This window comes from Chiloscyllium plagiosum, chromosome 4 (assembly GCF_004010195.1).
Source record: "Chiloscyllium plagiosum isolate BGI_BamShark_2017 chromosome 4, ASM401019v2, whole genome shotgun sequence".
Lineage (NCBI taxonomy): Eukaryota > Metazoa > Chordata > Chondrichthyes > Orectolobiformes > Hemiscylliidae > Chiloscyllium > Chiloscyllium plagiosum.
Window position 1 is genome coordinate 54307768 of NC_057713.1, and position 22346 is coordinate 54330113.

Here is a 22346-nt window from a genome sequence, read left to right on the forward strand (position 1 = left end):
ATGTTGCTCCACTAGTTTGTGTTGTGAGCCACTGGAGAATTATGGCATGCAGAGGACAGACAAATGGACATGTGAGCAAGACAGTGTGTTAAAATGAACGGCTATGGGAAGGTTGGGGTCAGGCTTGCGCATGGGCCAGAGGTATTCTGCAAAGCAGTCGTCAAGTTTGCGTTTAGTTTCTCCAATGTGGAGTAGACCACATTGAATGCAGTGAATACAACACATATGATTGAAAGAGGTACAGTTGAAATGCTGCTTCATCTGCAAAGACGTTTTAGTCCCTTGGATGGTGAGCAGGGAGGCGGCGAAGGGGCAGGTGTTCAACCTTCTGCAATTACATGGGAAGGTGCCATGAGTAGAGGGTGGTGGTTGAGCAATGGAGTAGGGAGGGAACGATCCCTGGGAAATGCAGATGGGGTTTTGAGGGGAAGATGTGTGTGGTGGTGGTGGTGCACTGCTGGATGTCTTCCTGCAATTATACAGGGCTTTGGTGAGTCCATAGCTGGCATATTGTGTGCAGTTTTGGTCTCTTTAACTGAGGAAGAATGTTCTTGCTATAGGAAGTGCAGTAAAGGTTTGTCATACTGATTTCTGGATTGACAGAAATGATGTATAAGTGGAGGTTGAATCAGTTAGGATTTCATTTGCTGGAGTTCAAAAGAATAAAGTTATAAAATTCCAACAAGACTAGACAAGCTAAACGGAGGAAGGGTGTTCCTGAATGCAGGGGGAATCCAGCAACAGGGATGACTGTTGAAGGATACAAGATAAATCATTTAGGATTGAGATTGGGGGAAATTTCTTCACCCAGACAGTGGTAAGCTTGTGAAATTTGTTACCACAGAAAGCAATCAAGGTCAAAACATTTTATAGTTTTAAGAGTTGGATATAGCATTTGGGCTAAATGGATAAAAGATATGAGGGAAATGTAAGAAGGGCTACTGAGTTATATGATTAGCCATGATCATAATAAATGTCAAAGTAAGCTCATAGGGATGAATGGCCTAGTACTGCTCCTATTTTATGTTTCTAAGTTCCACCATCACAAAAATGTTTTGGCCCAGAAGGACTTATTTAACCTATTGTATCTCCACTGGTTCTTCGAATGATCATCATTACCTATTGCCAATTTCCTTTGTATTTCTCTCCTTACCCTTGCTTGTTATTTATATCCAAATAATCTAATATCCTTGAGGGAAGGAAATCTGTGACTTACATGGGACTTCAGACCCACAACAATGTGGTTGACTTGTAAATGCCCTCTGGTCAATTAGGGATGGGTATTAAATGCTAGCCTAGCCAGGGTTGGCCACAGCGTGTGAAAGGATAGATTCTCCCTATAGCTCAAATCCTCTAACCCTGGCAACATCCTTGTAAATCTTTTCTGAACCCTTTCAAGTTTCACAACATTTTTCCAAAAGGAAGGAGATCAGAATCGCATGCAATATTCCAACAGTGGTCTAACCAATATCCTGTACTGCTGCAACATGACTTCCCAACTCCTGTACTCAATGCTCTTACCAATAAAGGAAAGCATACCAAACACCTTCTTCACTATCCGATCTACCTGTGACTCCACTTTCAAGGAGCTATGAACCTGCACTCCAAGGTCTCTTTGTTCAGCAACACTCCCTAGGACCTAACCATTAAGTGTATAAGTCCTGCTAAGCTTTGCTTTCCCAAAATGCAGCACCTCGCATTTATCTGAATTAAACTCCATCTGCCACTTCTCAGCCCATTGGCCCATCTGATCAAAATCCGTTATAGACTGAGATAACCTTCTTCTCTCCAAAGGTGAATAGTCCCAACTTCTTCAATCTACCCTTAAATTTCTCATCCTTGGAACTATTCCTGTAAATCACTTCTGCACTCTGTCCAATGCCTTCACATCTTTTCAATAATGCCATGCACGTAACTGCAGGTGAGACCTAACAAGTGTCTTGTACATGTTCAACATCACCTTCTTGTACTTTTATGCATCTATTAGTAATGTTGAGGATACTGCATACTTTAACTGTCTCAGCTTATCTTGCAGTCTTCAATGATCTGTTCACAAATACACACAGGCTGCTTTGCTCCTGCACCCCTTTTAAAAATTATACCCCCTATTTTATATCGTCTTTCAATGTTCCTCCTTTCAAATGTATCACCTCACACTCGTCTGCATTGAGCTCCATCTGCCATTTATCTCTCCCAATAGGTCTGTCCTTTGGGAGTTCTACACTATTCTCATCATGGTTTACAATTCTTTCAAAGGTCGCTTGCCTCTTTCTGAACTCGAGGCATGGATTCACATCTCACCAGCTCCAGAGTTGAATAACAACATCCGTGAACAGATTTATTAAAATATATCTAACATTCTTCCAAGTTTTGTGTGATCTGCAACCTTCAAAACTGTTTCCTATACACCATGACCTAGATCACTAATATCTATCAGGAAAAGCAAGGGTCCAACACACTCCCCTAGGAAACTCCACTACAATCCCTCCTCAAGGTGGAAATAGAAATCCATTGCGATCTTTAGCGATCTCCTCTCGCACGATATCCTTTCTTTCTTGCACGGTGAATTCCCGAATCTAACCTTATCCGTGCCTCCACCCTTTCCTCTGGCACCAACACCACTGACAAAGCTTTCAAGCTGCATCCCAGTGCTGAACTTCGACACCCCCCAAAATCTCTCCCCGCCGTCCAAACAAAAATAAACCTCCTGGAAAGCTACATGCCTGAACTAACAGTTGGCTATCCCTCCGAACTTGTTCAGAAAGGCAACGCCTCCCTTCTCGTCGGCTGACAGACCACAATTTTCTGTCTGTAGATTCTCATTTCCTCCAAAAGTATTCCAACTACCGCCAGGCTTGTCGAATACGCAACGGTTGAAGGCCCAAGCGGCGCACGCGCAATGTCTTCAGGCCGGCTTCCTCGGAGCGTTTGAACAGGAAGGCGGACATGTTGATCAGGAAAAGAAAGTTGCAAATTGACGGGTGCATTTTCAGGAAGAAGAAAAAAATCGCTCTGCATTCTCACCGCCGTTGAGAAAGAAGCCGGGGAATCACAAGCAGCATTATTTTTGTTTTAAAGAAAAACCTCGTTGAGATTGCAAAGGTGCTGCTGATCCGCGAACCGAGTTTTATGTGAAGCAATGGGCACACAGGATGTTAACCGCGCGCCGTGATATTCGCTCTGAAGAAATATTTGCAGAAGTTCATGTTCCTGAGCTGAAGCTGTCAACGTACCAGATGTGTTGCTGTTCAGGCCTATAAACGAGGCTTGACACTGTACTATCTTTATTTTTAATCAAGATTGCACCTTTCTACTTTTTCAAACAGCCGGGTTGACGAATCTAGCTGTAAATGCATTTTCAGTACATTCTTTTTATTAACGAACCACTGCCCTTCTGAACTTTGAAGAGGAACTTGAAACGAGGAAAGTGTTTCTTCTGTTTATTTTCTTGAAAATGCGACTGATAATTCGAAGTTCCGTGAAAGTTTTTATGGTTCCAACTAGGGAAAAGAAACTATTCGGTGAAATGATTCTGTGAAGGTGTTTTTTATGATTTTTACTTGCGCTTACCTGATGGTTGCTCCGTAAAAAGGCTGACAGTCATATCGGAAGTGCTTATTTTGTTCAAATTTTCATTTCTTTTGAACTTGGAAATATCTTTATAATACAACGTGGACACCATGTCATCTGGAGACAGTTTGGAGATTCGATTTGAAAAGATCGATTTTATGTTAAAGGATCCCAAGTGCGAAGTGAACAGTGAATGTTTGCTGGTAAGTGAGGTTTAATACGTTTCTGTTGATGCTGTAATTATGGTGACCAGACGCATAAAATGTGATCTACAAGTTTCAAGGCAAGGTGCTCAATGGGTTTTAAGACGTTTACTTTCAAAAGTATGTTTTGTGAAAACAGTGATTTATATCTCTGTTTAATTCTGTTGAATTAATGCATTATGTAGACATGAATTTGTCCAAATATTTAGACAATTTCTGAATGGCTGCTCTTACGATGCACAACTTTTTTCTGTGTTGACAAGTAAGAAGAATTGAATTGCTAAATCGAAAAGTAAGAGTTGAACCAGTAGATCATAGTAACATAATTTGAATTATCATGATTGATATACAGCTTCAGTACAAGTATCTTACACTGCTTGCAATATGTTCCTTTGACATCTGTGAAAGACTCCTGTCACCCCAAATTTTACAGATTTAATTCAAGTTATAAATAAATTGTTAGAAATAACTTCTGAGATAACTGGAGTACCTACTAATTAGAATAGTCTTTGAGTAGTCTAAGATGGAAAATGAGAAGTCAAAATATTTCATAATATTTTCATAATTTGGCATTTCTAAATGGGAAAAAAAGCAATTTGTCCAATATGCGATGAACAGATCTTTGTATATTATCTCATAATTTCAGGTTGCAGTTTTGTTAAGAAGGGAATTTTAGGATTTTATATTGAGACAGTGTGGGAATTTATATGTCCAGATGAGGATGGTGTGTGACTTTGAAGCAATGGTATTTCCATGACATATACTTTGCTTATTCTTTTCATTAAAATGCTTGCAGGGCTGGGAGATACTGCTGAGATGAGCTTAGTGAGTTGCTGCTTTGCATGCACGCTGCAGCAGTGGTACACTTCGGTGAAAAAGCAGAGTGAGTTTTAGTTGAAGTGCTGGCTGTGCAGATTGGTCTGTCCTGAATATTATTGCATTTCTTGACTATGCATTCATTCAGATAAGTCATCAATATTTGATCACACTTTCTAGGCATCAACCATGACTTAATATTAGTTTTCTTGCTTCTCAGATGATTATGGGTCCAAATATTGTTTGAGAGACTTGTACAGATAATCTGAACTGACAGTGCTGTGCTATAAAATGTAGGAGGAGAAGTAAACCATTTGGCCCATTGTCATGCAATAATATCCTGACTGGTCTGATAATCCTCAATTCCTGCCTTTTCCCCACACCACAATTCTCTTATTGATTAAAAATCTTTCTATCTTGGCCTTGAATATACTGAATGAGACTACTTCCATGGCCCTCTGCAGTAAAGAGTTCCACAGATTCACTACACTCTGCGAGAAGAAATTCCTTCTCATCTCTGTGTTAAATGGTAACCTCTTACTCTAAGATTATGCCCTCTGGCCCTAGAATATCTGTTAAGTAGAAACAACCTCTCAGCATCTACCCTGTGAAGCCCTATAAGGATCTTTTATGTTTCATTCTTCTAAACTTCAGCAAGAATAGGCCCTACCTATTCAACCATTGAGAGAGATTGGGCTCGATCCATTCCTTTTTGTTGCTCTTTATCTCTTCCCCCCCCCCCCCCCCCCCCCCCTCTATCTTCTGCACATAAACCAAAATTTTCCTAGCTGCCATCAGTTGTGAGGAAGGGTCACCAGACCTGAAACGTTATTTAGATTTAGATTAGATTATTGACAGTGTGGAAACAAGCCCTTCAGCCCAACAAGTCCACACCGACCCTCCGAAGAGCAACCCACCCAGACCCATTCCCTTTCACCTAACACTATGGGCAATTTAGCATGGCCAATTCACCTAACCTGCACATCTTTGGACTGTGGGAGGAAACTGGAGCACCCGGAGGAAACCTATGCAGACACGGGGAGAATGTGCAAACTCCACACAGACAGTTGCCTGAGGTTCTTTTAATTTCTCTTCATAAATGCTGGCAGACTTGCTGAGCTTTTCCAGCAACTTCTGTTTTTGTTTCTGATTTACAGCATCTGCAATTCTTTCAGTTTTTATCTCTAAAATGGTTATTGGTCATTGTCACATTTCTCTTTGTTGGAGCCTCCTGTGTGTTCCTTACATTGTAACGCTTCAAATAGTACTTAATTGTTCAAAGTGTGCTGGGATTTCCAAGCACTGTGGACTGTTCATTTTAAATATCACACCCATAACTTGTGCCTGATAAATGGGGACATTTTGAGTGTTTGGGAGGTGAACCATGATCACAGGATACAGAGATGGTCTTTAGCTACTGTTTTCATTATGCCTGATGTAGTTCAACTTCAGCAATTGACCTCTAGGATGTTGTTGGAGAACTTGGTTTTACAATTAAAGGTTGGAGAGAGTGCTAGACTTTTCTTCTTGGTAATGGTTATTCTTTGCTATGTATGTAATGCTAATTTTACTTCTTCAGCTCTAATCTGGTTGCCATCCTGATGCTCACAAAGTGATATTTTCTTGGTATGTTTCTAAAACCATGAATTGCAATATTTACAACAGTAACTTGTATTTATGTCTAAAATATAAATAAACTGCACCAAGATATCTTGTGAGAAAACAAAACTTGACACTGTGTCACATAGAGATATTAAATAGATGACCAAAATCTGGTCAAAATTTAGGTTTGGAGAAATTCCTCAAAGAAGAAGAATGGAAAGAGATTAACAACAGACAATTTGATCGTTGGGGAGCAGACAAGCATTTCTATGACTACAGGCTGGTATGTGCCTCTGTTGTACCAGGATCAAGGATGTCACAAAGTAGTTGCAGGGTGTTATTTTTGGGGAGCGTGAAGAGCCAGAGGTTGTGGTTCACATTAGCACCAAGGATATTGTTGGAAAAGGGAATGAGGCCCTGAAAGTAGAATTAAGGGAGCGAAACTGAAATAAAAAGCAAGACATATGGCCGGTTATCTCAGAATTCCTCCCATATTATATACTAATGAGGGAGTGGAACTGAAAAAATCAATATTGGTAGGGAGTTGGTGCTAGGGAAATTGAGATTAAAGGTTGATAAATTCCTAGGGCCTGATAATCTACACCCCACAGTGTTTGAGGATATCGCTCAAGAAATAGTGGATGCAATGGTGGTCATTTTTCAAGATTCTGTAGACTCTGGAACAGTGCCTGTAGGTGGTAAGGTACCAAATATAATCCCATATTTAAGTTAAAAATCATACAACACAAGGGTTATAATCCAACAGGTTTATTTGGAAGCACTAGCTTTCGGAGCACTGCTCCATCTTCAACTATCTGAAGAAGGAGCGGTGCTCCGAAAGCTCATGCTTCTAGATAAACCTATTGGACTATAACCTGGTGTTGTGTGATTTTTAACTTTGTCCACTCTAGTCCAACACCGGATTCTCCACATCATGCCCACGTTTAAAACAGGAAGAGAAAGAGAGGAATTATAAACTGGTGAACCGAACGTTGGTATTAGGGCAAATGCTAGAGTCCCTTATAAAAGATTCAATTGGGGAGACAGGATCGACAGAGTCAGCATGGATTAACAAAAGAGAAATAATGATTTTAGGGATAGCCCTAGTAACTATAGGCCGGTGAGTCTCACTTCTGTTGTGGGCAAAGTCTTAGAGAGAATAGTAAGGGCCTGTACTGCGCTGTATTCTTCTATGTTCTATGTTCTATGTTCTAAATCTACTGGAATATTTGAGGATGTAACTGGTAGTGTTGATAAGGAGGAGCTAATAGATGTGATTTATTTGGATTTTCAGAAGGCTTTTGATAAGGTTCCACATAAGAGATTTGAATATAAAATTAAAACACATGGGATTAGGGATATTGTACTGACATGGATAGAGAACTGATTGGCAGAAAGGAAATAAAGAGTGAAAATAAATAGGTATTTTTCCAAGTGGTAACTGATGATGAGTCGAGCACTGTAGGGAATAGTGCTTGGATCCTAGCTATTCACAATGTATATTAATTATTTAGACGAGGGATCTAACTCTAACATCTCCATTTTGCAGATGACAAAGGGGGATGGGAGACTGAATTGCGAGGTGGATGCAGAGATGCTTCAATGTGATTTGAATGAGTTGAGTGAGTGGGCAAATGCTTGGCAGATAAAATGTAATGTAGAAAAATGTGAGATTATCCACTTTTGTAGCAAAAACAGGAACGCCGATTATTGTGTGAGTGTTGATAGTTTGTGAAAGGGAGAGGTGCAATAAAACCTAGGTGACCTTGTACACTAGTTTCTGAAAGTAAGCAGACAGGTGCAGCGAACAGTAAAGAGGACAAATGGTATATTGGCCTTCATTGCGACAGGATTTGAATATAGGAGCAGGGTTGTTTTCCTGCAATTGTACAGGGCCTTGGTGAGGCCACACTTGGAGTATTGAGTGCAGTTTCGGTCTTCTTATGTGAGGAAAGATGTTCTATTCATGGATGAAGTGCAATTAGAGTTTGCCAGACCGATTTGTGCGATCGTAGGACTGAATGTATAAAGAGAGACTGGATCTGTTAAAATCATATTTAACTGGTAAGATTTTAAACCATAACATTTAAGGGCAGCATGGTGGCTTAGTGATTAGTACTGCTGCCTCACAGTGCCAGAGACCCGGGTTCGATTCCAGCCTTGGACGACTGTCTGCGTGTAGTTTGCACATTCTTCCCGTGTCTGCATGGGTTTCCTCTCACAGTCCAAAGATGTGCAGGATAGATGAATTGGTCATGCTAAATTGCTCATAGTGTTCAGGGATATGGAAGTTAGGTACATTAGTTAGGGGTAAATGTAGATTAATAGCATAGGGCAATGGGTCTGGGTGGGTTACTCTTTGGAGGGTTGGTATGGACTTGTTGGGCCGAAGGGTCTGTTTGCACACTGTAGGGATTCTATGATTCCATTTTTATTGGAATTTAGAAGAACGAGGGGATCTCATAGACACCTGTAACATTCTAAAAGGACTAGACAAGGTAAACACTGGAAGGATATTTCCAGTGTCCAAGAGTTCATAATCAGAGCTCTCAATCAAAGGATATGCGGTCGGCTATTTAGGGTTGAGAGGAGAAATTTCTTCACGAAGAGTTGTAGAGTCATAGAAATGTACAGCATGGAAACAGTCCAACTCATCTATTCTCATCAGATATCCTAAATTAATCTAGTCCCATTTGCCATCATTTGACCCATACCCTCCTAAACCCTTCCTATTCATATGCCCATCCAGATGCCTTTTAAATGTTGTAATTGTATCAGCTTCCACCATTTCCTCTGGCAGCTCATTCCATACACTCACCGCCCTCTGCGTGGAAAAGTCCATACTAAATCTTTCCTCTCTCTCCTTAAACTTATGCCCTCTAGTTCTGGAGTCCCCCACCCCAGGGAAAAGACTTAATTTATTTATCCTATCCATGCCCTTCATGATTTTATAAACCTCTATAAGGTCACCTCTCAGCCTCTGACACTCCAGGGAAAACAGCCCCAGCCTATTTAGCCTCTCCCTATAACTCAAACCCTCCAAAGCTGGCAACATCCTTGTAAATCTTTTCTGAACCCTTGCAAATTTTGCCACATCTGTCCTATAGGGGAGAGACCAGAATTGCATGCAAAATTCCAAAAGTGGGCAAACTAATGTCGTGTATAGCCACAACATGACCCCCAACTCCTATACACGACACACTTACCAATAAAGGAAAGCATACCAAACATCATCATCACTACCCTATCAACCTGTGACTCCACTTTCAAGGAGCTATGAATCCACACCCCAAGGTCTTTTTGTTTAGCAACACTCCTGAGGACCTTATCATTAAGTGTATAAGTCCTCCCCAGATTTGCCTTTCTAAAATGCAGCACCTCCATTTGTCCAAATTAAATTCCATCTGCCACTCTTTGACCTATTGGCCCATCTGATCAAGATCCTGTAAGTTCTGAGGTAGCCTTCTTCGCTGGCCACTACACCTCCAATTTTGGTGTTATCTGCAAACTCATTAACTATACCTCCTATGTTTGCATCCAAATCATTCATATAAATAACAAAAAGCAGTGGACCCAGCACTAATCCATGTGGCACACCACTGGTCAAGGTCTCCAGTTTGAAAAGTAACCCTCCACCACCACTCTGTCTTCCATCTTTGAGCCAGTTCTACCTGTACTCCATGTGACCGAACCTTATTAAGGCGGCATGGTGGCTCAGTGGTTAGCACTGCTCCCTCACAGTGCCAGGGATCAGGTTCAATTCCTGCCTTGGATGACTCTGTGTCGGGTTTTGCATGTTCTCCCCGTGTTTGCATGGGCTTCCTCCGGGTGCTCCGGTCTCCTTCCTCACCTTCAGAAATGAGATGACAGAGAGTCCAGAGAAAGTATATTCCTGTGAGGGTGAAAAGAAAAGCTGATAGGTATGGGAATGCTGAATGACTGAAGAAATTGAGGGTTTGGTTAAGAAAAAGAAGAAAGCATATGTCAGGTATAGACAGGATAGATCGAGTGAATCCTTAGAAGAGTTTAAAAGCAGTAGGAGTATACTTAAGAGAAAAATCAGGAGGGCAAAAAGGGGACATGAGATAGCTTTGGAAAATAGAGTTAAGGAGAATCCAAAGGTCTTTTACAAATACATTAAGGACAAAAGGGTAACTAGGGAGAGAGTAGGGCCCCTCAAAGATCAGCAACGTGGCCTTTGTGTGGAGCTGCAGGAGCTGAGGCAGATACTAAAATAGTATTTTGCATCGGTATTTACTGTGGAAAAGGACATAGAAGATAAAGAACGTAGGGAAACAGATGGTGACATCGTGAAAAATGTCCATATTACAGAGGAGGAAGTGCTGGATGTCTTGAAATGGGTAAAGGTGGATAAATCCCCACGACCTGATCTAGGTGTACCCTAGAACTCTGTGGGAAGCTAGGGAAGTGATTGCTGGACCTCCTACTGAAATATTTGTATCATTGATGGTGAGGTGCCGGAATACTGGAGGTTGGCAAACGTGGTGCCACTGTTTAAGAAAGGAGGTAAGGACAAGCCCGGGAACTATAGACCCGGTGACCCTGACGTCAGTGGTGGGCAAGTTGTCGGAGGGAATCCTGAGGGACAGGATGTACATGTATTTGGAAATGCAAGGACTGATTAGGGATAGTCAGCATGGCTTTGTGCATGGGAAATCATGTCTCACAAACTTGATTGAGTGCTTTGAAGAAGTAACAAAGAGAATTGATGAGGGCAGGGCGGTAAATGTGACCCATATGGACTTCAATAAGGCATTCGGCAAGGTTCCCCATGGGAGACTGGTGAACAAGGTTAGATCTCATAGAATACAAGAAGAACTCGCCATTTGGATACAGAACTGGCTCAGAGGTAGAAGGCAGAGGGTGATGGTGGTGGAGAGTTGTTTTTCTGACTGGAGGCCTGTGACCAGTGGAGTGCCACAAGGATCAGTGCTGGGTCCACTACTTTTCATCATTTATATAAATGATTTGAATGCGAGCATAAGAGGTATAGTTAGTAAGTTTGATGACACCAAAATTGGAGGTGTAGTGGCCAGCGAAGAAGGTTATCTCAGATTACAACAGGATCTTGATCTAATGGGCCAATGGACTGAGAAGTGGCAGATAGAGTTTAATTCAGATAAATGCGAGGCGCTGCATTTTGGGAAAGCAAATCTTAGCAGGACTTATACACGTAATGGCAAGGTCCTAGGGAGTGTTGTTGAACAAAGAGACCTTGGAGCGCATGTTTATAGCTCGTTGAAAGTGGAGTCGCAGTTAGATAGGATAGTGAAGAAGGCGTTTGGTATGCTTTCCTTTATTGGTCAGAGTATTGAGTACAGTGGTTGGGAGGTAGTGTTGTAGCTGTACAGGACATTGGTTAGGTCACTGTTGGAATATTGCATGCAATTCTGCTCTCCTTCATATTGGAAAGATGTTGTGAAACTTGAAAGGGTTCAGAAAAGGTTTACAAGGATGTTGCCAGGGTTGGAGGACTTGAGCTATAGGGAGATGTTGAATAGACTATGGCTGTTTTCCCTGGAGTGTTGGAGGCTGAGGGGTGACCTTATAGAGGTTTATAAAATCATGAGGGGCGAGGATAGGATAAATAGATAAAGTCTTTTCCCTGAGGTGGGCGGAGTCCAGAACTAGAGGGCATAGGTTTAGGGTGAGAAGGGAAAGATATAAAAGCGACCTAAGGGGCAATTCTTTCACACAGAGGGTGTTAAGTGTATGGAATGAGCTGCCAGAGGAAGTGATGGAGGCTGGTACAATTGTAGCATTTAAAAGGCATCTGGATGGGTATATGAATAGGAAAGGTTTTGAGGGATATGGGCCAGGTGCTGGCAGATGGGAAAAGATTGGGTTGGGCTATCTGGCTGGCATGGACAAGTTGGACCAAAGGATCTGTTTCCATGCTGTACACCTCTGACTCTATGACTCTATGTGCAGGTCAGGTGAATTAGCCATGCTAAATTGCCCATAGTGTTTGGTGCATTAGTCAGGAGTAAATGCAGGGAAATGGGTCTGGGTGGGTTACTCTTTTGAGGGTCATTGTGAACTTGTTGGACTTGTTTCCACATTGTAAGAAATCTAATCTTAACTAGTCTACAACGCAAAACCTTGTAAAGCACCTTACTGAAGTCCATATAGACAATAGACAATAGGTGAAGGAGTAGGCCATTCAGCCCTTCGAGCCTGCACCGCCATTCAATGTGATCATGGCTGATCATTCCTAATCAGTATCCTGTTCCTGCCTTATCTCCATAACCCTTGATTCCACTATCTTTGAGAGCTCTATCCAACTCTTTCTTAAATGAATAATTTAAGATCATATAGATCATGTTCACAGCTCTGCTTCTTCAAAAAACTGAAATCACGTTAGAGTGACATGATTTCCCACACGCAAAGCCATGTTAACTGTCCCTAACATGGAATTCTCTGCTACTGAGGCCAAAACATTCCATGGTTTTATGAAGGGTTTAGAGACTGTTTGATCCTTTTAGTCCTAAGAACAGTATGGGAAGAAAGCAGGAATAAGGTACCGATTTGGATGATCAGCTATGATCATGTTGAATGGTGGAGTAGGCTCAAAGGGCCAAATGGTGTATCTCTGCTTCTATTTTCTATGTTTTAATGTCTTGCGAATATCAACAGTGGAAGATTGAAGAAATTATAATGTGGCTGTAAAAATGGCCCCCGAGAGATCACTTTAAATTTGTGGCTTTGGAGTTGGTTCTGGGACAATTCAAACCTGTTCAGGGAAGACACCTTAGCAGGAATGAGACTAACATCCTCACAGGAGGATATGCTGGTACTGTTGGTGAGGGTCTACACTTGCATGTTGAGGGAGTGGAAAGCTAAAGGGAATTAATTTAGCATAAAAATAAATCTGATGATGAAAAATAGAAAAGCTATAAGTGAACATTAAAAATAGCAGAAACACATCCTAAAATCAAATGATAGAATAGAATTACAAAAGCCAAATTAAATGGATTTGTAACAAGGTAGATGACTTGACGGCACATGTAGTAGTAAAAGGGTATGATTTAATTGGCATTAAGGTGACATAACTACAAGGTGACTATGTCTGAGAACTGAGTGTTCATGAATTTTGAACATTTAGGAGAAGACCCAAAGAGAAGAAAAGAAGGGTAGAGGTATGCTTATAAGAGACAGGGTCAATATATTCGTGAGTGAGGATCTCTAATTGGAAGAACGGGGAAAAGAATCTGCTTGGATGAAGTTCAGGGCAGCAAGCATTTATAGTGCTAGTGTATAGGCCATCAAACAGTAGTGGTAATTTAATTATAAATCACGAACTTAAGGTGCATATAACAAATGGAAGGCAATAATCATGGGTGACTTCAATCTGCATTAAACGGAGTAAATCTAATGAGCACCAATACGGTGAAGAAGAGCTCCTGGAATGTTTTTAAGTGTGTTTTCTGGAGCAGTCTGTTGAGGAGTCAAATAGGGCACAGACTATTTTAGAACCAGATCTATGCAATAAGAAAGTGCTAATTTTACTGTGAAAAAAACCTTGGGAGTAATGATCTTTCCATGATAGAATATTCCATTCATTTTGAAAGCGAAGTAGTTCAATCTGAAACAAAAGTCTTAAATCTAAACAAGGAGTTGAAAAATGTGGTGCTGGAAAAAACAGCAGGCCAGGCAGCATCCAAGGTGCCTAATGATTGAATGCAGTGCCATGTGTACATAACGTGGACAAGTGTGAGGTTATCTACTTTAGTAGGAGGAGCAAAGTGCAGAGTTTTTTTTAAATGGTGAGTATGTGAAAAATGTTGGTGTCCAAGGCAACATAACTGTTCTTGTTCATAAGTGACTGAAAACTAGCATGTAGATGCAGCAAGCAGTTCAGAAGGTAAGAGATCTTCTGTAGGTTGACCTTTATCACAAGAGGATTTGAATACAGGAGCAACAAAACCTTGCATCAATTTCCTTGAACACTGGTGAAATTGCACTTGGAGTTTTATGTGCAGTCCTGGTCCCCTTGCCTAAGGGTATGCTTGCTACAGCAAGCGTGTAACAGATATTCATCAGAATGGGATGCTGATTTTATCCTAATGAGGAGAGATTGAGAAGACTAGACCTGTATTATCTGGAATTTAGAAGAATGAAAGATAATCTCAAAAACTGACAAAATGCTTAAAGGGATAAATAGAATAGATGCATAAAGGTTGTTTCCTCTAGTTCTTGGCTTTAGAACAAGGGGACACAATATCAGATTAAGTTTTTTGATTGATGAGGAAGTTCTCAGTCAGAGGAATCTTTGAAATTCTCTACCTCAGAGAGTTTCTCGTTACTAATGATGTTAAGGGATATGCACTAACTCAGGGTTACAGTCTTGAAGTAGATGATCAGCTATGGTCTAGAATGGCGGAGCAAGCTCAAGGGGCTGAATAGCTTAGCCTTGCGCCAATGTTGCTAGGTTACAAAATAGCTTAGTCCTTCTATGTTCCTAGTAGTTTAAAAATTATGTAGACATGTTAAATGAGCAGCAAAATAAAATAGAGATGGGCTAAAATCTGGGGATGTTTGAGATTATTCATTTTGGTAATGAATAGAAAAGTAGAATTTTTAAAATGTCATGATATTCCAAGAAACCTGAGTGTACTCTCACAAGAAAAACAAAGTTAGCATACAGATTCCTGCTCCTCGGATGCTGCCTGACCTGCTGTGCTTTTCCAGCACCACTCTAATCTAGACTCTGGTTTCCAGCATCAGCAGTCCTCACTTTTGCCAAACAGATACAGCAAGCAATTAAGAAATGAAATATCATGTTGGTCTTTATTGCAAGGTGATTAGAGTACAAGAACAAAATATTTTTGTTATGTAGGGCTTTGGTGAGAATTGGAATATTTACGGAAGACTTTGTCATTTGTATAAATGATTTGCATGTGAACATAGGAGATATAGCTAGTAAATTTGTAGATAACACCAAAATTGGAGATGTAGTGGACAGCGAAGAAGGTTACCTCAGATTACAACGGAATCTTGATCAGATGGGCCAATGGGCTGAGGAGTGGCAGATGGAGTATAATTTAGATAAATGTGAGGTGTTGCATCTTGGAAAAACAAATCAGACCAGGACTTGTACACTTAATGGTAAGGTCCTGGGGAGTATTGCTGAACAAAGTGACCTTGGAGTGCAGCTTCATTTTCCTTAAAAGTTAAGTCGCAAGTAGATAGAATAGTGAAGAATGCTTTCCTTTATTGGTCAGAGCATTGAGTATAGGAGTTGGGAGGTCATGTTGCGGCTATACAGGACATTGGTTAGACCACTTTTGGAATATTGTGTGCAATTCTGGTCTCTTTCCTATTGGAAGAATGTTGTGGAACTTTGAAAGGGTTCAGAAACAATTTACAAGCATGTTGCCAGATTTGGAGTATTTGAGCTACAGGGAGAGGCTGAAGATGCTGAGGCTGTTTTCCCTGAGTGTCGGAGGCTGAGGGGTGACCTCATAAAATCATGAGGGAGCATGGATAGGATAAACAAACAAGATCTTTTGTCTGGGGTGGGGTAGTCCAGAACTAGAGGGCATAGGTTCAGGGTGAGAAGGGAAAGATTTATAAGGGGACCTAAGGGACAACGTTTTCATGCAGAGGGTGGTGTGTGTCTGGAATGAGCTGCCAGAGGAAGTGGTGGAGGCTGGCACAATTACAACATTTAAAAGGCATCTGGATGGTTATATGAATTGGAAGGGTTTGGAGGGATATGGGCCAACTACTGGCAAATGGAATTAGTTTAGGTTAGGATGTCCGGTCGGCATGGACAAGTCGGACTGAAGAGTCTGTTTCCATACTGTACATCTCTATAACTGTAAGGCTCTATGACTATGCTTACAATCAGGGCATTTTAGTGATGGCTTACCAGATTGATCTCTGGGATAAGAGCTTTAAGGTGTGAGATTGAGTAAATTAGATTTGTACTTTTTGGAATTTAGAAGAATGAGGGAGAATCTCATTAAATATTCAAGCTTTTGAAAGCGCTTGAATAGATAGACACAGTCTGTTTTCTTTAGCTTATGAATTACAAACATGTATGCGTGGCCTTATGATATAGTGCCAATCACGTATTATTTAGGCAGAAATATGTTCACTTAGAGTTGTAAATCTCTACCATGGGGGTTGTGGATGTTTCCATTGTTGAATACACTGTATATAAGATTGAGATGAACAGTTTCTAGTGTCTTGGGATTGGGAGCAGATGGAAAATTGGAGTTAAGACCACAATCAAATGAATCATGGTTGTATTGAATGACACAGCTAGGTTTGGGAGGTACATGGCTTTATTTTCTTCATTAGTTTTGTCAACAGTATCCATCATGTGTAGGCTCCTTTGCTCCAATTTATTGTAGTTTTATATTCTTATTTCAAAATATGATTAGAAAGAGTCATACTCAGTTTTCACAAGTACAATTCAATAAATTTCACTGTATAAACATCAGAAAGCAGATGCTGGTTGTCGTCCGACATTTAGGTGCAAATGCCAAATCAGCAGGTGATGTATGTGATGTCTGGGAACTGTTTCATCTATGTGGCATAGCATACTCACTGTATTAAGGAAAGTAACCACTTAGGTTAAAAGGCAACTTTAAAGCAAGATGAGATATAAGAAATTATTCGCTTCTTCCTTGTCCAATTTGCTACCCCGTTTCTCTTGTGGTGGAAAGTTTTCAGTGGAATGGATGAACTTGGATACAAGGTGGAGGATTTTCTTCAAGCTTGATGTTTCATGCTCTTAGTATCCTTGTACTGTATTTATATTTACAGGTCTAATTAGAGACTAACTTTGGGTTTTTTCTATTTTTCTATTTACTGTTTTTAGATACAACTCAGTGGGAACTGAGAAGCAAAGAGTTTGGAGCACAGTCAGTATGCATGCCATAATCATAATATAAACAAATTCATTGACATCAGTGGTGTTTTCAAAATAGATATATGCATCACTCCTTGGATGAGCTATGGAAGAACATATTTTTGAAAAAGACTTGAATAGGAGCTAACATCAAATCTCTATAAATCATTGTCTTACAATCATAGCACTTTGGAATTTTATTCAGATTCTTCCATTGTAAATGTACTATAATTAAAATGTTCCTTGTTGAACTAAAATAACCCAGTCTTCTTGTTTTTCCTGTAACCCGCTAAAACTGTTTTTTGGAAGTTTTTATAGGGTTCAAAATTTGGATTGATTTCAACCATGTTATGGTTGTTAGTCCTTTTCTCAAATTATTTTTGGCTCTCCTGGGCTTTTGTGCATGTTTTTTGCTCCATTTACGGGAAAATGAACAATCTGGCTGTAGTGCAAGTTAGTTAAGACTGCTAAATGCCTCTCAAAGTTTAGCCAAATCCTTTTATTTAAGTAAGCAGAATAATTTACATAGTTCTAAAAGCAGATGAGAAGATAGTTTTGGAAATCTTGAAGCTTACAGGTGTAAAACAATGTGGATGTTTGAATATATTTCCATTTTATATGTGCCATCCAAAATCATTTTGCTTTTTCTGTTCAGAGAACATTTTTTTTGCTATTCGGAGAACGTTGACATTATTTGTTGCAGCTGCCGTCTTCTTGCTGATTGTCTCCTTGCTTTGAGATCTTTTGTCTCCAAGTGATATTTACCTGGGATTTTAATGGCATCATGGGAACCCTGACAACAGGTTGAAAGCCAGTTTTGACGACACGTCCGTGGGAATAGTTGACCTGCTGAATAGGTAAACTGATGCTGAGGGCATTAGGACCAGTCAGGTGGGTCCTGGAAAGGAGTATATTGTGTGAGTACACAGCTTGTAGTTGCCATTGTGTGTGGATGGGGCTCATCTGTGAGCCATGGTGCCTGATAGGAAGGATCCCACCCCTTCTGTCAGAATCAGCAAGGATGTCCCTAGAGTTTTTAGATTAGATTACCAACAGTGTGGAAACAGGCCCTTCAGCCCAACAAGTCTACACCAACCCTCCAAAGAGCAACCCACCCAGACCCATTCCCCTACGTTTACCCGTGACACTATGGGCAATTTAGCATGGCCAATTCACCTGGCCTGCACATCTTTGGACTGTGGGAGGAAACCGGAGCACCCAGAGAAAACCCACGCAGACACGGGGAGAATGTGTAAATTCCACACACACAGACAGTGCCTGAGGCTGGAATCAAACCCGGGTCCCTGGTGCTATGAGGCAGCAGTGCTAACCACTGAGCCACTGTGCTGCCCCAATTCTCTCCAAATGTCAGAGTGCCTGCGCACCAATGCCTACCAGAGTGGGAAAGGTTCATATCCTCTGAGCAGGTCATAGAGTCATAGAGATGTACAGCAAGGAAACAGTCTGTTGTGCTCCACCATCCCCCTGTCCTCTAACACCATTTTATGGGTGCCCCTGCCTCATTGCCCATCCACAAAGGTTAGATTTGTTCAGTGGTCTTGTCCACTTTGAGTGTTGTCAGACAACGTACTTAACATTTGCTCTAGAGTTGTCATTAAGATTTTTCCAAAGTGTCATATAATTCTGCAAATGCAAATTCACCCCATAGACATAATGTGTGTGTGCGTGCACAAGAGAGTGTGAATGTGTGCATGTGGGTGTGTGTGTGTGAGAGTGCGTGTAAGAGAGTGTGTGTTTGCGTGTGTGCAAGCTTGGTGAAGTGTGTGTGTGAGTGTGATGGAGTATAAGCCTGTGAAAGGGTGTGTGCGTGGATAAGAGTGTCGGGGTATATGTGTGTGTATGAAAGAGAGCATGTGTATGAGAGAGGGTCTGCATGAGTGTGTCAGTATGTAAGAGTGTGTGTCTGTGTGTGTGTGTGAGAGAATGTATAGTGTAGTGGGGTCACCTGTAGTATGACATGAACCCACGGTCCTGGTTGAGGCCATCCTCATGGATACCGACCTTGGCTATCAGCATCGCCTCGGCTACCCTGCGTTGTTGTGTATCCCAAAGTCTGCCTTGGAGGATGGTCACCCGAAGATCCGAGGCTGAATGTTCCTGACCACTGAAGTGTTCCTGACAGGGAGGGAACACCCCTGTCTGGTGATTGTTGCACAGTGTTCATTCATCCGTTGTTGTAGCATCTGCTTGGTCTCTCCAATGTATCATGCCTCGGGCATCCTTGCTTGCAGTGTATGAGATGGATAACGTTGGTTGAGTCACATGAGTACCTGCCACACACATGGTGGGTGGTGTCCCCATGTGTAATGGTGGTATCCATGTCAACACTCTGACACATCTTGCAGTGGTTGCCATGACAGTGTTGTGGTTGATGCTGTCCTGAAGGCTGGGCAGTTTGCTGTGAACAATGGTTGCTTTAGGCTTGCCGGTTGTTTAAAGACAAGAAGTGGAGGTGTAGGAATAGTCTTGGTGAGGTGCTCATCCTCATCAATAATGTGTTGCAGACTGCAAAGAACATGGCGCAGTTATTCAGCTCCTGGAAAGTACTGGACAATAAAGGGTATCCTATCGGTTGTATTCCATGTCTGTCTCCTGAGGAGGTCATTATGGTTTTTCGCGGTGGCACGTTGGAACTGGCGATCGATGAGTTGAGCATTGTACCTCTTCTTATGAGGACATCCTTCAGCACCTTCAGGTGTCTGTCACATTCCTCCTCATCTGAACAGATCCTGTGTATGCGCAGGGCTTGTCCGTAGGGGATGGCTGTTTTAATGTGTTTAGGGTGGAAGCTAGAAATTCTGGGATTTATATATTAATGAACCGCAACCTGCAACCCATTCTGAGGATGAGGGACTTGACAGCAAACTGGGTTTGTGCAACATATAATTTTCGTTGCGTGACATTGTGGTCATTTGCTTGTGGTCCTGTTCCGCGGCCGCCTGGTGGGGGAGCAGTGCTCCGAAAGTTAGTGTGGAGCTTCCAAATAAGCCTGTTGGATTTTAACCTGGTGATGTGTGATGTTTATTATTAGGAAGTCCTACTTGAATTTCCTTTTCAGACATAAATTTTAATTTTTAGCTTGTATTTACACCCTTAAGTTTGGCAATCCCCTTCAATTTCAAATAGGTTACTCAAAATTGTTCAAATTTCCAAAGAAATGGTGTTCAACTTCCTGACACACACCAACATCCTAATTACTCATCTTGCCCAAGAACAAAGTTCTATAATTGAATAAGCAAATAAGTATAAGTGGGCAGACTATCTGTCAGCTTGGCTCTGCTGTGAACTGGGAAGTTATGGTCTTAACTGGTTCTCCAGAACTCCAATAGAAACCTTAGCCAACACTCCACTCTGGTATTGAGATCAAATTTGGATAAGAAGTTAAATTAATGGCAGAATCTTCTGGTCCTGATGGTGATAAGCCTGAAGACATAAAAGCAACTTAATTAGTTGCTCTGGTAGTATATCAGACTGTCACTGCAATTTTTGTACCCTCTGGAATTAAATACCAGGTGGGAAAGTTGCAAATTAAGGTGCTGAACTGGCTAATTCATGGTCAAATTCCCATTGTAACAATTACTGAAATAGCTATTCCCTCAGGGCTTCAATTATCACACCGCCAGGTAGGATAAAAAACAGCTAGCCCACCTAACTGGTAAACCAGTCTATCAGTTGAGGAAGATGGTGGATCTCTTGATCTAAGCTAATTTATGCCCAATCAAGGATTTGAACTTGCCAATAGGTATCTTCTTCTGGCGCAGCGGCAGTGATGCTACCCCGAATCAAGTCCCACCTGTTTCAGAGGTCGGTAATAACATCTCTCAACAGTTTGATTGAAAAAATAGGTTTTAAAAAAAATCTCTGAGCAGGTTAATTAGGCTGGCCTTCCCAACACTCGATCCCCTTGTACTTTCATTCCCCCATGCTCTCTGCTTTTGACCTCACCTACCACACAACACCATGTTAAAGTTCTAACGTATCTTTTTGCCTTCAATAGAAAATTCTTTACAACAATAAAGTCCATTTTGTTGAGCCCTCAACTCCAGTTCCAACTTGAACCCAGCTATTTCCTGACTAAATTAAAAAGGAAAATCGGATGTTACGTCTGGGCTGTTCTGGTACAACTTACAGTACCTTGCCTAAGACAAGCTGATTCAAGCCATCTCCTCTCTCAATTCCTGCTTCTTCTTACATACCCTCTTTAACCACAAAATATAAAGAGGCAAAAGCACATTAAAAAAAAGATTTAACCTTGGGGTGGGGTGGTAGGGGGAGGAGGAATGGATGGGGAAAGAGAAAATGTCCCTCCGATCACATTATTTTAAAGCACAATATTCCAACAAAAAAAAACTCATTAGATAAGACAGGTACAGTGTACTAAAACAATAGGCAATAAAATACATCAATATTTTGTCAGTTATAAGAGGCAATTCGTGGTTAATGGAAGGAGTTATGAATTATACATGAATAGAAATGTACAAAAACATAGGAAGCCAGACTGATGAGCATTATAGTGATACACAATAAAGATACACACCAATCAGATTTATAGGTGGAAAAAGAATTAAAATGAGCATGAAAAAAGATCAATACAGTTCAGGAGTAGATATTTGAGTAAGATGAAAAAGCAGGGATCCATGAGGACTGTTAGAATAAGTGAAGATAAAACAAATGATTTATTTTTATTATGCACATGGCCTTGCACTGTTGGATTTAAGGCACGAGAATCCTAACACCATCAATGAAAATACCTCATATCTCCCATGCCACCTTCCTATCTAGATGAAGGAATTGAGGGCATTCTGACTAGGCTTGCAGATGGTACAAAAATAGGTGGAGGGACAGGTAGTATTGATGAGGTGGGGAGGCAGCAGAAGGATTTAGACAAGTCAGAGTGGGCAAAAAAGTGGCAGATGGAATACAGCATGGGAAAGTGTAGGTCATGCACTTTGGCAAAAAGAATAAAGGCATTGACTATTTTCTAAATGGGGAGTAAATTCACAAATATAAAGTACAAAGGGATTTGGGAGTCCAAGTTCAGGATTCTCTTAAGATAAACTTGCAGGTTGAGTCAGTAGTTAGGAAGGCAAGTATATTGTTGGAATTTATTTCAAGAGGACTAGAATATAAAAGCAGGGATGTACTTCTGAGGCTCTATAATGCTGTGGTCAAACCACATTTGGAATATTGTGAGCAATTATGGGCCCCATACCTTAGGAATAATGTACTGGCCCTGGACTGGGTTCAGAGGA

General features: G+C 41.1%; 1 protein-coding gene across 1 annotated transcript in view; it reads left to right on the forward strand.

Moving 5' to 3' along the window:
* Window positions 1-2940: 2940 nt before the first annotated feature.
* rock1 (Rho-associated, coiled-coil containing protein kinase 1) overlaps window positions 2941-22346 on the forward strand; it is a 205992-nt gene continuing 186586 nt past the window's right edge. The window contains exon 1 of the mRNA XM_043688241.1: window positions 2941-3773. Coding sequence (XP_043544176.1) covers window positions 3681-3773 — 93 coding nt within the window. The 5' untranslated portion in view covers window positions 2941-3680. The remainder of the gene's footprint in view (window positions 3774-22346) is intronic.